General features: G+C 41.1%; 2 protein-coding genes across 2 annotated transcripts in view; one reads left to right on the forward strand and one right to left on the reverse strand.

Moving 5' to 3' along the window:
* Positions 1-422: 422 nt before the first annotated feature.
* On the forward strand, positions 423-4,264 carry six6a (SIX homeobox 6a). The gene is made up of 2 exons (XM_027008252.3): positions 423-1,284; positions 2,959-4,264. The coding sequence occupies exons 1-2, from the start codon at positions 713-715 to the stop codon at positions 3,125-3,127; spliced, it is 741 nt and encodes a 246-aa protein (XP_026864053.1). The 5' UTR covers positions 423-712; the 3' UTR covers positions 3,128-4,264.
* A 5,117-nt stretch (positions 4,265-9,381) lies between these two features.
* Positions 9,382-17,035, reverse strand: part of six1a (SIX homeobox 1a) — a 10,017-nt gene continuing 2,363 nt past the window's right edge. Inside the window, exon 2 of the mRNA XM_027008231.3 lies at positions 9,382-17,035. This exon is cut by the window's right edge and continues 856 nt beyond it. The gene's annotated coding sequence lies outside the window, so the exon portion shown is untranslated.

The following is a 17,035-nucleotide window of genomic DNA, read 5'->3' on the forward strand; positions in this document are numbered from 1 at the left end:
AGTGTATTTCACATTGCCTAACTGAACATGTACACTGGCACAGTTTAATGGACCACATCAGAGAAGAAAGAGAAGAAAATGTGGTTTAAGATTTGCACTGAAATTATGCATGCTGACTAATCTTACCATATAGATTACAATAACCATATAGATTACAATAACAAGAGATTTCTACTGGTCTATGGTGCATTTGTTATTTGTTTTATTAACAATTTTTTACAAAATACTCTTAAACATCAGACTGACTGCAAAGTCAACATCGATCTTTTTTTTTTTTTTTTTTTTTTTTTTTTTTACTGAATATGCGCTATCGCGCACTGGGTGGTGCTGAAATGTCTGCACAGCTTCACGTGTGATTGGCAAAGCTGACAGTGATTGACGTGTGTCCATGGCAACCACGTAGCCAATCTGGTAAGTCCAATAGAAAACTGGCAGTGGCGCTAAATTGTCTTTTCTCTCTCAGCAGTTCCAGCTTTTATGTTTTCATACTATCAAAACAGGCAGGTACTTCCGTCCTGACTCCGCGAGCCACCCAGAGGACATTGTTCCTCTGAGCGCCGGTGTAACGAATGATACACTAACTTCTGGGAATGCTTTTTTGTCTGGATCTGCCGGAGAGGCGTACAGGATTTTAGAGACCGATAAAGCAAACGAAAGGAGGCAGGGAGACGGGGGTAAGGGAGAGAAGAAACGGACAGAAAAGGGATCCCCGATGTTCCAGTTGCCGATTCTGAATTTTAGCCCCCAGCAGGTCGCGGGGGTTTGCGAGACTCTCGAGGAGAGCGGCGACGTGGAGCGGCTCGGGCGCTTTCTCTGGTCGCTCCCGGTGGCCCCTTCTGCTTGTGAGGTCCTCGGCAAGAACGAGTCGGTGCTGCGTGCGCGCGCAATTGTGGCCTTTCACACAGGCAACTTCCGAGAGCTCTATCACATTCTGGAGAACCACAAGTTCACCAAAGAGTCGCACGCGAAGCTGCAAGCTCTCTGGCTAGAGGCGCATTACCAGGAGGCCGAGAAGCTCCGCGGTCGTCCGCTAGGGCCCGTGGACAAGTACCGTGTACGCAAGAAGTTCCCACTACCTCGCACGATATGGGACGGCGAACAGAAAACGCATTGCTTTAAAGAGAGGACTCGCCATTTGTTGAGAGAGTGGTACCTACAGGACCCTTACCCGAACCCAAGCAAAAAGAGAGAGTTGGCGCAGGCCACCGGACTCACGTCTATCCAAGTGGGCAACTGGTTTAAAAACCGGCGGCAACGAGACAGAGCCGCGGCAGCCAAAAACAGGTGGGACGGGACTTGAGGGAGGAGAATTATCGTATCTGCTGACACGCTATATATCATTTGGAACGCACGCGCTTTTAAATGTAAACGCGACAAAAAACTTTAGTCACTGCTACTATCATTTTACCTCATGTTTATTGGGGCTCCAGTAACGGCAAAGGCAAAGACAAGCTTCTGAATAATTTGACAGTTGTCGAAGCTACACGATGTGCGCCTGGGCAATTTCGTAGTTATTAAGCTGATGTAGGTTTAAACGTGTAGGTTTAAATAGTTTAAATTAGTTAATTACGTTCAGAAAGTTTAGATATTTGTTAATATTGTGTCCAGAATTAATTTATCTAAACCAGACTTATTTTTCTTCTGAATTCGTGTTGAAAAGACTTCTGTATTTTAAGAGATTATTTATGCATCGTCATCATTCTTTAACGTCGCTTTTATGCAGAACGTACGATTTACAATTGCGCTTATGGAAGCTGCAGGTAGAATTCTGTTGTTTGATATAAAAGACTCGATTTCAAAATGCCGTGACCAATGCTTGGGATCTTTGCTAGGTATTATGAACATGAAGTAAAAAAAAATGTAACGGACGTTTACACTTGGAGTACAGAATACATTTCCAATCTTGTATCCAAAACCACCCATTCGCGCTGCGATCCGTAGTGTTTGGTTTACCTATGATCAGTTTGTATTTCACATGTACATTTTTGAGCTGGATTAATTGTTTTAGGCCTTGTGAACATTTGTACACTACGTTTAAACTTAATCATCAGTAACGTCGTAATCATTTTATGCGAAAATACATCTAGGCTACTTAATACTTTAAACAAAATAATCCATTTTTATTTGTGGAAAAATAACCGAATTATAAGAGGTTGTCTTTCTGATAAAAAGACATCCGTATTTCAGATCATAAATTAAGTTAAACAGGATTATTTCACACACACACATACACACACGCACACACACACACACACACACACACACACACACACACACACACACACACACACACACACACACACACACACACACACACACACACACATATATATATAGGCTACATGTTTTACACCGCCGTACATGATTTTAATAACACTGTGTAGTCCTCTAGGAGGGTAGGTGCTTTGTACTTATCTGCAGAAATGATTTATGTCTGTCGAGAAACAAAACGTCACAGAAGTGAAAGGAATAACCACAACCAATGTCATTGTTGAATGACTTGTGAAACTACATAGCTTTACGTGTGGGTTTGTAAGCGTGTCGGAGAGTAGCGAGTCGCAGTGAATGTACTGGCTATCGGTTTGTATGTACACACATTGATGGCGACATCCTTTGACGACAGAATCAGATTTTGAATATGTTATATATGTTACGCACCATTTACATTCAATGGTACCGCGATCACGAGTGGTCCAAACAAAATACGTAAGCCCACTGCTTTGGTGGAGTTGCATTGATGCAGAGATTAAGTAAGGGACAGTATTTTTAAACATAAATCTTAAAAACATGGCTTCAAAAAGTGTTAATCCAGATTTGAAAATACATATTCTCTCACTATGAGTAATTATTAGTCTATATGATAAAGTCGGCCTATGTTTTAGTTTCTAAGTGTCATGCATACTTTCTCATCCATTTGACTGCAGACAAGTTATCATGTTGCGTTCCCCCCTCCGGCAGGCTACAACAGCAGGTCCTGTCGGGTGGTTCGGTTCCATCGCTCACGGACGATGATGGAGCGGTAGACCGACTGGGCCTGTCCTCCAGCCCCGAGGCCAGCCTCTCGAGCAAGGCTGCCACTATCTCCGCTATCTCCATCACCTCGAGCGACAGCGAATGTGACATCTAAAAGAGTCATCACGAGCAGCAGTCTCGACCGGGAATGACAGACTTCAAGTGAACAAACAGGGGAGACAATCTAAAAATTATTTAGTGCCTGCTACCCCTCGCGGGTAAAGCACGGAGCACTTCGATAGCCCAGATCAGGAATGATATAGAATATGGTGTATATTAACCATTTTCTTCTTCTTCTTTTGCCGGCCCTTTCTTGCAACATCCTTTTCCATATGTTTTTTCTTCTCTCCACGATTTGGTGACTTAGAGAACAGGAAAGAATGTTTTAAAGAACTGCATTCAGTTTTGTTTTTTCATTTATTTTTTTTTAAAAAGAAGAGAAGAACGGCAGAATTTTTACGCCTCAAACTGCATTGTGTATCTTAAATTAATGGGCAAACTATTGTGTGTGCTTATTTGGTGTTAAAAAGACACTGTATATTTTTTGTGTGTCTTTGCAGTTTTTTTTAATATATATAAATAATTTACTATTTATTTACTTAGAATAATGTATGTGCTTAAATGCTTCGAAAAAATATTTCTGTTGTTCACAAGTAGCCTCTTGTGCGTGGTGGTGTACGTAACAGGAAAAAGGGAAGAGGACAAACGTAACTTATGCGAATAAATAATTGATGGTGAATAAATTAACGTAGAGTCAGGTTTTATCGTTTTAATATAAAGGATGGTTTGCATTTTGAGTAAAACTGAAGACATAAACAAGTAAGCCTAAAACGGCTTCTAGGCTACTGTAAACCAATAGGTTATCAGTCGCACATTGGGATGAAATGAGAAGATTTTGATAGCGTGCAGGCCATCTTTACATTTTCAACATTTTTTAAATTTCCAAACGTGTGTGTGTGTGTGTGTGTACTTAATGTTTTAATTCTCACCGCCTTTTTATTAAGATCAATTGGACTTCAAATGTGTTTGCCAGCAGCGGCTCTTCGCGGGCCGGTCCTCTCGCACCTCTGCGTCGTAATTGGCCAACATGCTCCGTGTCACGTAACGCGGTCTGACAGCGCCGGGTCAGCAAAAGGGCGCGACACAATACTGAACGCTCGGGCGGATGTCAACAGTAGCTTAGTGCGAAAGACACGGGAATCTCGCGACTTATTCTTTTCTAGACAAAGTGGGTGTTCTCCTTCGTGGCAGATATTTGACCCCCCCCCCCCCCCCCCCCCCAAATAATGAATAATAAAAAAGTATATCTAGAAAGTTTCTATGTTTTAAATGAATACCAAATGAACATATATAGTTTAAATGTAGTATTTAATATTATAGGCTACCGATTTGTTTTAAATATGCTGAGCAAACCAGGTCGTATATACATGTAACACACAATTTCGGATATTTCAGAACATTTTGCTATGTCATGGAACCTCACAGTAAATGTGTCATCACGGAAGGCCCATGGCAAAACCAAATGCACTTGGTGAGCAATTCAAGCTGACTTTGGTATTAATGAAAGCTTTTGGGAACTGTTTTGCGGTCACAAGAAATACATTTTTGGTGTTAGCTCCCGCCACAATGAAGAAGAAAAAAAACCCCCTGCATTTCTTCTGCTTTTTCTACTTCCTTGGGAGATCCGCTACGGTGCTCTTGCCGCACCTGGACCTAACCCTGCGCGCCTTTCATTAACACAACCTATGAAAGCCACAAGCTGTATTTTCCAAAGCCTCTTTCAGTTGCAACAACGGAATGGTCAAAATGAGTGTTTCTCGCTGTAGAAAAGAGAGCGGGTAGGAGGCAAAAGCAGTGAGGGATAGAGAATTCGTCTTATTCAGACACGGGCTACAGAATGGCTGAAAATTTCCGCTCCTATTGAACTCCCGGGATAGCGGGGGGAGACGCATAAAAGTCCTTTCAGCAGTCAGTAAGGTTGTCAAACTGGTTAACGGTAATCAGCGCTAATGATGAGCGCGAGAGTGCCCGTGCAAACAAAGAACCCCTCCGCATGCTCTGCGGGAGAAGGTGACCCCTTCAGACCCCCACATCGAGACCGAGAGAGCTTGTTTTACGGACTTCCAAACTTTTTTAGTCTCTCTCTAACGGAGAGCAATCTTCTGTAGACATATTATTGCATATTTGCTGCATGGTCGTACGAGATCACTTATTCGCCGTAAGATGAATCTACACCATCGAGTCTGTGAATTCTAATTGTAACATTCTATTACGTTTTCATTGGTTGGTGCTGATCTGCATGTATATGAAGCTGTGAATATGGTGGAAGTGATTCCTAGTCAGCCGACAATACAATACTGTTGCTTTCTATTAGCATCCCGCAAGCAAGTTGCTTTCTATTAGCATCCCGCAATAACGTCGGGTAAAGGGCGAATTCTACAGCAACTTGCTACAAGAACTTAGAACAATCAATGTGCGAGTAATACTTCAAAGAAAGAAGGCTGTAAGGTAAGAAACTGTCTTGAGAATAATATTTTCCCACATGCAGTATTGGTTATTTGTGCAAGACGACCTCTGGTGGCTATTAGAGGAGCGAACTGTTTCTTGAAAAGCTGTTCAAGATGCCGAGGAACTAACATTTGACTCCATTGCTGAAAATAAGCCACCCGTGACAGATGGTTTATGTTGAAGATTTATACGGTACACGAGAGTACACCAGGGTCATTTCTACTGTACCTGCTGTACTGGGGCACGCACTGAATTAAGGGGGCGCAGCCAATCCCTTTGTTTGCCGCCCGGGCGTAGAGACGGAATCGTGTATGTGCTCTTAACTTATTATAGGTTCAATCTTTCTACCTGTTCTTATACTCATTTCTCCTCTCTTTGTTTTAGTCTCTCTCTCTCTCTCTCTCTCTCTCTCTCTCTCTCTCTCTCTCTCTCTCTCTCTCTCCTGTTCTGCATCTGCTTCCACCTTTCCCTCTGTTCTCCTCTCCTCGCTTCTGTTATGAGGAAAAGTTTTTATTTTAATAATTCACATTTCATTTTAATAATATTGTCACACGTACATGTGAGATCATTCCTTTGAGACTTAAAACTTGAATTATGTGATTTCATGCTAGCTAGATATCACAATCTTGCAAAATGAGCAATTGTCTGGTTATTGTTTTTAAGTGCCAATTGTCACAAAGCATTTAAAATCAACGACAATGACAACAATAAGACTGATTGGTGAAAAATAACGTTTTAAATTACATTGTTTCAGCAGTCACAAATCAGAAAGGAATCAACACATGGACAGACCGGCAACTGTAAATATTGATTGGCTCGGTGACTGAATGTTTAATTAAAAAAATTATTTTCTTCATGGATAACATAATGCAGCATTTGTCTTCACATGATATTCTTGTGTGTTGTACTGTACCACGATCCAAAAATGAGCCTTGCTGAATGTTAAACTTGTGTTATTGCTTAAATATCCATTTTGTGACGTTAATGGGTAATAACAGTACAGGATGTGACCAAGTCTCCGTATACCTCTATGCTTAGCTGCTGAAGTTAAATTAGCTTGCTAATGAGATACTCAAATAGTTTCCGTGTACTTTAAATACCTAGATTTTGTGTGTCTTTTACATGTATTGTTATCTCCTTCCAAGTAGGCTTGCGTAGAGCAGCTTGGGGTCATCTCAGGGCGGGCTTAGCTCTTAGCTTAGCCCTCAGCGCCGGCCATGAGCGATCTTTTGAGCTATGGGTTCCTTCGTCTGTGATGTATGCATTTGGAAGGGCTGCTCTCGATTCTCACTTAAAACTAATACCGTAAGCAACAAGCTCGAACAACAAGCTTCAGAACCTTGGACAGCAGCATCGTCGAGGTCTCTGTTTACGGGCGTTGATCTCTACTAATAACGGCCTGAAAGCTAGCGCACCGGTAAAGACGTCACTAGCAAAGATAGTAGAGACGTCACTAATGACGTTTTAACCTATTAATTTGCGTTTAGTCACCGGTTTAATAGCACGTTGTGAAAGATGTGCTTTGTCCACATAACTTTAATGCATCCTATACATTAAATGTATCCAGACACCATTGGGATAACACATACTACGAGACAGACAGACTCAGAATTGATTAGACAGTACTTTAGGTCTATATGCAATGTATGCAGACATAAATGATTACCTTAAATCGTTTTTTTTTTTTGTTTTGTTTTGTTTGTTTGTTTTTTTAAGTCTGCAAATTGTATGCAGAACAGAGAATTTAATTGTTTTATTACAATAACAGTCAGTTTTGACTGCGCTTTCTCGTTTTCCTGGCAAATCGATGATGTCTTGTCTGTTCTACCACCTGTCTTTCAATTGCTAAATCTATCAACTGTCGGAAGGAAACAATAGCGATGGCACAGCAGCTACAACTATGACAACGTAAATTCTAATCAATCAATCGGTATGACGTAACTGGTTTGGAACTCAATGAACATTTAAATCTGTTGAACCGTCAAGACTTGGTTATAAGGAAAATGCCCACATATTATAAAGTTATTACAGGTAAGTGATAATTGGCCAAAAGCATTTAAAACAATAACAATGATATAAATATGACTAATTGGAAAGAGAGAACAGACGGTAGTAGAGTAGTCCTTCATATTGAAAAGCGATGTACCGACTTTCCGATAATTGGCCGCACTCTAAAAAGACCAAAGGCATGGACGTTTATCAGGAAACATAAAATAAGCCCACGTTTCGTGCATAGATTTCTTAGACTGCTAAGGTTGTACTGATCGTCGTCATTATTGATTTGAAAATGAGGTAAAAATGTTCAAATAATTATGCTCAGAGTTTGCGCTTTCTAATGCCATCATCCATTAGAAGATGTTTTCTTAAACTGCTTCTCATGTTCTCAAAATTCTATCGTACAAATTGTATTGTATTCTGTCGAGTTGTAAAGTACAAAACGTGTGATTTTGGCGAAATCCAAAAATTAATGTGTGCTCAAAATGAATATTTGTTCACCATACACACAAACACTAAATTAATATATTTTAATAATGTACACTGATATGATAAATTTATGATGTTTTTTTTTTGTTTTGTAGTTTAATCTTCGTTATATACTGCTTTAAAGTTAGCAATGTTTGTGTTCACCTAAATACAGAGAGAATGCAAAACTTGTTCACACTGGGTTACTGGGTGAATTTTAAACATCGTACACAGAAAACAGATCACTGTAAACACACTACAATGAGGAGGTAATGATATGCCATGCTTGGAAAGAAAATAAGAATTTTAGATATTCTGAACAAAACAGGACAATGTCCTGGCAATCTAATGAGCAGTCAAATTGTTTTACTAAAGCTTTGATTAAGGTATAAAATACGTCATACCCAATTCCCAGTAAGTATCTCAGATCATTTCAGCTCAGTTTTATTTGTTTATTTATTTAGTTATTTTTGGCCAAGGTCAAGTAGACATTGGCGAGAAAAAAACATTTTGATTCATGAAATTTGCCACTACATGAATCGTAGTACTTCATAGCAAAACCCCCCGTTCTGATTTAACACCCACGCTACTTATGTCTCATCACAAATAAGATTTGAATAATGGAACACTAGGGATTTTGCTGTGTGGGAAGACCGCTCTGTTAAGTGCCAGTGGCATAGAGGAAAGGAGGTATGGGCACAGAACCCTCCCATCTGTCTCTGCCAATCAGAATTTGTTCTATCTTAACGATGGACTGGAAAATAATTAAATGTCTTTCAATGCACTTGCACTTTTGATGTGTAATGTTGCTGTAATGCTGCATGTGACGTTCATTATAGTGAACATGCAATGAATACGATGAATACAAGCGCATCGTCAGACAGAAGCACAATTCTTGTCAGTTTTTAGGTTCAATTATCTACCTTTAGGGAGATTAGGAAAAGAACTTACATAGCAAAATAACCAGTGTACTTGGCGGAGAACATTTTTGAGTCTTGCCAACCAAAAATGTGGATTTCCTATTGGTTTGCTGAAGAATGTTCGGTTGATGTGCTCTAAAATAAGGTAAGAGACCAATTAGTGAGAATACTCGCGCAGTCTCTGCAGTCTCTCTTTTAGTAATGACTTTCTTGTAATAACTAGAATATTCCACTAGATGGCACAAGAGATCTTTTTTCCAATGAATTTTTATTCTACTACAGGGCTCAGAATGAACTGCCACATGGCTTCATACTCTCCCCATAAACATTACTTGGATCAAAGATGAATAAAAAATAATGTTCCTTCAAATGCGTCCTGAAAAAGACTGAAATAACAAATACAAGGCTGCGTGTACTTACTGCAAAGTGTACAATATTTTCTACAAGATCACTGGATATGTATGTTGCTTATACCAAGTTAATAATGAGTGGAAAATGGGCTGTAGAGAAATTATAGGGCTGAGAGGTTAGGCAATATTAAACAGAGGATGGAGTTAGACTTACAGATGTGTGTATGGGAGAGAGATTCTTCAGTCTTAACTGCCTTGCTATTTCTGGGCTGTACCAACAACATCACCATCATTAACAACAACAACAATAATAATAGTTTAATTTATATAGTTTTTTTTCTCATGCTCAAAGTCAATTTATCATGTAACATTACAATGCGAAAACACACACATATGGAAAGAATGAACTAAGAGAAAGAAATGTGATAGCATCAGATGATGAGGTAGGTTTTGAAACCCAGCAAAGAAGCACAGTGACAGAGAGTTCCAGGGTGGCTATGGCCCTGACCAAGCTATGTCCAACACTGGCCAGAACAGTCTTTGGGACCACCAGCTGACAATCACCAGAGGACCTTATTGTGCGAGCTTGGGTGTGGGGTTGCAACAGACTGATGAAGTGGCAGAGAAACCATGAACCACTTGAAATGTATGCAGTGGTCATTTGTATTTACCTAGCAATGTTAGAGTCAGCCAACAAAACTGTCACAGGACTGGTGTAATATGTGCCGAATACTTAGTTTATGGGACTCTCCTGGGAGCTGCTTTGAAAATGTTTAAATTTCTTAAGTTTAAAAAAAAAAAAATTCAGATAGACCAATGAAAAGGGAGTTACACTCTTCTAGACATGAGGTAATGAAAGCATGACCAGGGTTTCAGAATCTTTCACACTGAGAAGGGCTCGGAGTTATGGCTAAGGACTCAGAGTCAAGCAGTGCTGCGAAGAAAGGGCTCAAAGTCCAGCAACGCTGTGGAGAAGGGCCGAGAGTCCAGCAACACTGTGGAGAAGGGCCGAGAGTCCAGCAACACTGTGGAGAAGGGCCGAGAGTCCAGCAACACTGTGGAGAAGGGCCGAGAGTCCAGCAACACTGTGGACAAGGGCCGAGAGTCCAGCAACACTGTGGACAAGGGCCGAGAGTCCAACAACACTGTGGAGAAGGGCCGAGAGTCCAGCAACACTGTGGAGAAGGGCCGAGAGTCCAGCAACACTGTGGAGAAGGGCTTGGTGTCACGCAATAGTACAGAGCTGATGACATTTTTGAATGAGATTGAAAAGAAATCCTGGAATTGAAAATAACACAGAGGCTGTGAACACTAGATGATTAGCAATAATGAGGAGAATCAATAGAGAATTCAAGGGCGTTAATAAGGAGTCCCTGAAGTAATGTCATTGCAGTCTGTATATCTAATTATTTAACTGTTTATTTTAACTAATAAATAGCTAAACCTTCTGAATATGTCTAGTCCACAAAGCCTATGCAAATTTCACAGGATTCCTAATTCATACATTCATTTATTCATTCTTTCAAGTAAGTAATTTGATAGAACAAAAATGTTTTGATAGTCTCCAGCGTTGATATATTTGGCCAAGACATTGAGATATTTCAGCTGTCACTGTTTGTGGTCCAAAGTTGAATCAGTACCACTAAGATTTTCTCTAGCAATCGAATACTGCTGAACTTCCCCCAGCAGGAGTCCATTCACCGCCCGGCCTCTAGGTTCGAGACGAGCGCTTGCGCGACTCCTTGCCATTGGATGAACTCACGAGAGTTGAAGCTTGTGGGAAGTGCTCCGACTAGCTGTCATAGAAGAGAGCGATTTGTGAAGCTTCTTACAGTGGGAGAGTTCACAAAGGCTTGGCTGCACACCTACATTTCAGCGTTTCACACCTACATCCCTCTTCCTATTGTTACAGTCTTTTAGTAGCTTGCTCCTTATGCACACCATGCCGGAAGTGTGATTTTGATTTCTGCAGGCAGTGGTCTATGTGTCTAAGACAACTTCTATGTGAAAGAAAGGTAGTAAGACAAAGGGCACGGGAGTGAATGGAGAGAGAGGAGCGGTTGAAGGAGAAGGAAGGAGAGACCTTGAAAAGGCTGACCTATAGGCGGAGCTACGCTGATGAACCTGAAGGCAGAAATTGAAAGCAATTTTTTTTAAAGATGTATTTGGACAGTAACCCAACTAATTAAAACTACTTTTTTGTTCTCAGTGGAGAAAGAAATCTGTTTTAATATAAGGACATCTAAAAATCTGTCCCTTATATAGTCAGTGTAATTCTGGGAGTCCCTTTTACAAAATAGAAGACATGATTATGTATTTGCATATTTTCCGCTGCAGTGTCTCATATTTGAACATTGATTGTTATATTTATAATGAATATATATTTATGAACATGATTGCAATTCCAAGCCTTAGTGCTGGATTAAAGCAAATGCTACTCAGTCCTGATGTGAGAATGATTTCATTCTTCTTGCAGTAGCCAGGTTTATTTTAGGAGAGTGTGGCACATGCAGGGCGGGTGCGTCTATGTGTGTGTGTGTGTGTGTCTGTCTGTCTGTCTGTCTGTCTGTCGGTCTGTCAGTGTCTTTGTGTGTTTCTGCAGTTTTATTAAGTGCAACTGTAATGGCTCAGCTGGTGTTCAAGTGCCCATTTGGCATTTTGGGGCACCATGACACCACCACATAAGGAATTAACCCTGGAATATTAGCCCCATGCAGGAACAACCAGGATAAGAGTTGGATTTATTGTGTGTGTGTGTGTGTGTGTGTGTGTGTGTGTGTGTGTGTGTGTGTGTGTGTGTGTGTGTGTGTGTGTGTGTGTGTGTGTGTGTGTGTGCGCATGTGCATGTGTGCATGCTCTCATGAGTGAGCAAATAAACATAGGTTGTCATAATATCAAACATACACACACATACACACATGCACACACACACAACCATACTAGTGTGACGGATGTGTGTGTGTGTGTGTGTTTGATATTATGACAACAGAGAAGTTTTTTAGGACCTGGAGAGAGAGCAACTTATGTGGGTGTGGGACACTCCTGCTGTTCCCCTGAAATAGAGGGAAGAATGTAAAAGAGCTGGATATACTCTCCTATGTCTTAACTGCCTTTGGCTTTGTCAGGAGACTGAGTTAGAACTGAGTGAGAATGGTATCTGTAAAATCTATATCTAACTCATACACTCATTCACTTGTCTCTCACTGCCTGTCTCTGTCTCTGTCTCTGTCTCTATCTCTCTCTCTCTCTCTCACACACACACACACACACACAGAGTCCCTCTCTCATGACTTCTCTTGAAAAATTCTGACTACAGTTTTTTTTCTTTCCCACCCCCTCTGTGGAACAGGAAGGTTTCACATTTCTCTTTTCATTTCCTGAACTTTTTAATGGAGCTATCGAGAACTTTCTCCTGCTCAGAGAGAGAGAGAGAGAGAGAGAGCAAGAGAGAGAGAGAGAGAGAGAGAGAAAGAGGAGGTAAAGTGACAGAATCAGAGAGAAAGAATCTGCTACTGCATCAACCTTTAGTCTGCCTTCCAGTGTGCAATAAGAGAGCCGTCCATTGTGTTGTTTGTGTTGTGAAGTATTGCGTTGCTGCTAAACCCAGTGCTTCATGGTGTTGTGCTGTTGTAGAGGCAAATTGTTTAGCAAGCAATTACATTTTTAGGTGAGTTACACAGACCCACACCCACTGAAGGTGGTGCTTTATCTCATTGCTGGTAATTTAATGAACAAAATGTGTAGTACACACACACACACACACACGCACGCATGCACGCACACACACACACATACACACACACACACACGCACACACACACATACACACACACACACACACACACACGCGCATGCATGCACACACACACATACACACACACACACACACACACACACACAGACACACACACACACACACACAGACAAAGGGCTCAGGTTTAATCTGGCACAGGATAAAACACATTGTCAAGGTCACACAGAGGGAAATAATATTCACTTCCACATTCTCTTTCTCTGTGTCTAACTCCACTTTTTTGGTATTTTTGGTTGTAAACCTACATAGAGAGAAAAATACTTCCCTTTACAGAGAGATCTATCTGGACAAATTTAGCCTTTTTGAGAATAAAAGAATATTAGTAAATGCAAGCAAATCTTCTGCATTTACTTTCTGCAGGATGGTCCATAAATATCCCCCTCTCTCTCTCACACTCTCATATACACACACATGCACACACACGCATGCAGAGTGGTTAGTCTTTCTCTGGGGGTTCTGTTGGTTGAAGTGCTGTCAGATGAATGCATCATCGGTAACAGAATCTCTCCCCCATCCACCCGCCTCTTTCTCTCTCTCTCTTCCTCTATCTGTCTCTCTGTCTCCCTCTCTCCTTCAAGTCTGACTTTAAAGAAAGCTCCTTTTGTGCCCCACACCCTAACCCCCATGCCAAGGGCCAGGCCGGACTTTGGTTACCCAGTGTTCTGGCTCACCAGGTACTCGCTCAGGTAGCTCTAAGGCACAGAGTGTCTACCTCTTTACCTCTATAGTATTTACTCTCCTCTAAGCAGACAGCTCTTCCGTAAAGACTATCCAGCTTTAGTAGTGCATAGTAGTGCCATGGGCTCAGACTGTCTTGGTTTAATGCAGGTAATTCAAATACATAAATACCCATTTTATAAAGAAAATACAAAAATAAATAAAAAATAAAAGAAAAAATTAATTCAGCTTTACATCACATTATATAGTACATCTTTATCAACACTGTGCTGCCTTTTAGAGTATGTATTTTCAAGGCTGTACTAATCTTATGCAGGGTGTGCACTAACCAACATAAACACCTCATGAAAAAGCACTGACTTTATCTCAAGTAATAAAATGACAACTACAAAGGCAACTAAATGAGTCAAACTAGAAAACCATTATTACCAGCAATTGAATTTGTCAAAGTTTTCAAGTGACATAAGACAATTAACACAGTTCCAAAGAGGCCAAATAGTTCAGTGCGCAAATTGCAGGTGCCTCTGACCCAAGAGCTACCGAATCACTTCGTGCATTACTTCCAGGTGCGCTGACTCAGAAATCGCAGAAACTTATCAAGAACACGGACGAACGAGCTACCCTGGCAAAGAGGATCAGTGTTTTCGAGGGAAGAGATGGACTGCTTGAATTATAGTACACGACAAATACTTTGTCAGCCGTTCAGAAATCGCCACAGAAAAGAGCCGATTTTCAACACCGCCTACGTAGCCCGAGCTTCATAGAGCCCTGAGACTCTGAGCAGTCGGGGAAAGTGAACAAGCCACTCGCGTCATCTAGCTTTTCTTTTTCCTACATCCGGAGGTGTTTACATATTGAGAAGACCAACGGGTACATTCAACCCACAACGACTGCTGGTGGATCCATAACGGTATTGTCATCCATCTCATGGGAGTCATTAAGTCCGACTATGGCTCCGCGTGGTCATATAACACTCAAGGAATATGAGGTCATTTTACAGGATCCAGGTGCAACCAAATGGCGCAATCACGGCTGACACATTACGTTCCCATATCCCCAAATGATGGCGCAAAATAGATTTCCATCTAAATCATCTCACATACAACAGGAGGCTTTGGCTCTTGTTGAATGCAGCACAGAATTTAAAAAGTACTAAAGTTGTTCAGAACTCGACAGGCGACCCTACGTCTCATTATTTACCTGGCATTAATAATACATTATTTTCAGTTTCCATCTTCTCTAGCCTGTGAATGGTTTCACCCAGGAGATCGCTTCAAACGAATGTATATGTTTTAGTTAACATAAGGACCACAAGCTTAAAGCTATAGAACACCACAGAGCGCGTCTCTCTCGTCACTCGCTGTCGGACAATGGCGCAGCTGGCCCGTAGCTCAAATGTCCCCATAAGCGGGCCACTAACATGGTTACATAGCGTCGAAGTGAGACGTGTCCTTTCTCCCAGCTTGGCTCTTGGCAAAGCCACCCTGCACTTCGAAAAACGTCTCGGAGGCGGCGAGTGGTAAGAAGACCAATTCTCTCTGCCGACACGAGGACAAAGAAATATGTGCAGAGAACTGCGCTCATAAGCTTTTATTCGCTGGGGAGATCGTTACTTATATTGTTGGTTTTGTCTAAATATCCTCGAACTGCCAAAGGACGTAAGATGCTTCATTATCTATGGCATTTCTTTACCGGAATTTCGCAAACGTTTCCTCTCGATGTAAAAACACTGTCGAAATTCTTACCAGCCCTCAAAGCAGGAATACCAAATATTAACATTTTGCGTGTAACCGAGCCGTTCAAGAAAGACTCGGTTTAAGTTTGGCGAACTTTAACATAGCCTATTGTTCGTAAAATGTATTTGAGCACTAACTGAAAATTAAGAAGCGAAGTAAAATGTATCCCTCGGCCCCTTGGCTAACTTCAGATATTATACACTGGTTAAGTGCCAAAATGGCCTGTTTCTATGCTACTTTATATGGTCGAAGCATAATAAATTAGTGTTCTATAACGTATTGTATATTTCGACAGGGTGAAAAAGGAGGCATTACAGCCAAAAAAGATAATGCACACAAACTGGGCTGCGGTAGTCCTGGGGCCTAGTTCGTGGCCTTTCTGACAATCAGGCCCTGATATACTAGAAAACTGGTTCCGATTACAGAGGCCGGAAACCCTCAGTGATCTCTGTTCAAAACAGTTTATTTTGATACGAAGTGACTGGGAAGGCAGAGCGGCAGAGAGACGGGGAGAGACTGAGAGAGCGAGAGCGTTAGCTGCGGTTGCTTAATTTTTTAATTTAAGCAACCTTGCAAGAGTACCAGAAGGCGAACTCAAATGTGCGAAATTATAACTCTTCGGCACATGGTTTCAAGTTAGCGGACCAAACCGGCATGTTTCTACCTCTTTCTCTGTCGTGTACGTTTTGTATTTTTTAAATACCTTTTATAGTCTGAATACAGAAAACATTTGCTTTTAGTGGTGTTTTACTATGCCTGTTAATGCCCAAAGCGCATCATCAGTAAATAAGATACAAACATTTAATCCGGACATTTTTTTAGAGTTGAAAATTATGCAAATGAAAGTGTGTAAACACGCAAGTGTAAATAATGTTCCAAATAAATCTAAAAATAATAAAGTCGTTTTCCGCTTCCCAAATAACAATTTAGATAAATGGCCAGTTAACTAAAGGAAAAGAAACTCTACAATTAAACGGGCGTGTAAATAGATATAATCTAGAGAAAGTTTTTCTTTGCCGAAATTTCCCACAACGGGCTATTTGGAAGGAAGGTCGTGGTGACCTCTCCAGAGCGGCTGCCCCCTGCAGGTCGTGTCATTCTCTGTGGACCTGAACTAACAGAACAAACGCGTTGAGAACGCGTGCACACGTGCATATACTCACACACATACACACCAAATCTACATGTTTGAAGTCACGAGTTGTAAATATTTATGCTCGTGAAATGATCTGCGTATTTTCCATATTTGACGTTTATGGTCTATGTTGTGTGTGGGGTTTTTTTTTTTGGGAAGGGAATAGGCGGGGGGTAATTTTTTGTCACAAGTTTTATCTCTAATCCTAACTTTACCCCCACGCCCTCCCCCGTGCGTTAGAATACGTTTGGACTGCAGACGTGAGTTCAGGCTCCTACAACAGCGCCTGCTCAGCTCTACTCGGCATTTCCCCTTGGACAAGCTAAGGCAGTATTTTTCTTGTTGACGTTTCAGACATTCTCATTTTTCACAGACTCATGCCCTCTTCCGGCTGAAACAACACTGATGAGTGACGAAGA

The sequence above is a fragment of the Electrophorus electricus genome, chromosome 12 (genome assembly GCF_041902795.1).
Source record: "Electrophorus electricus isolate QZ-2024a chromosome 12, ASM4190279v1, whole genome shotgun sequence".
Taxonomy (NCBI): domain Eukaryota; kingdom Metazoa; phylum Chordata; class Actinopteri; order Gymnotiformes; family Gymnotidae; genus Electrophorus; species Electrophorus electricus.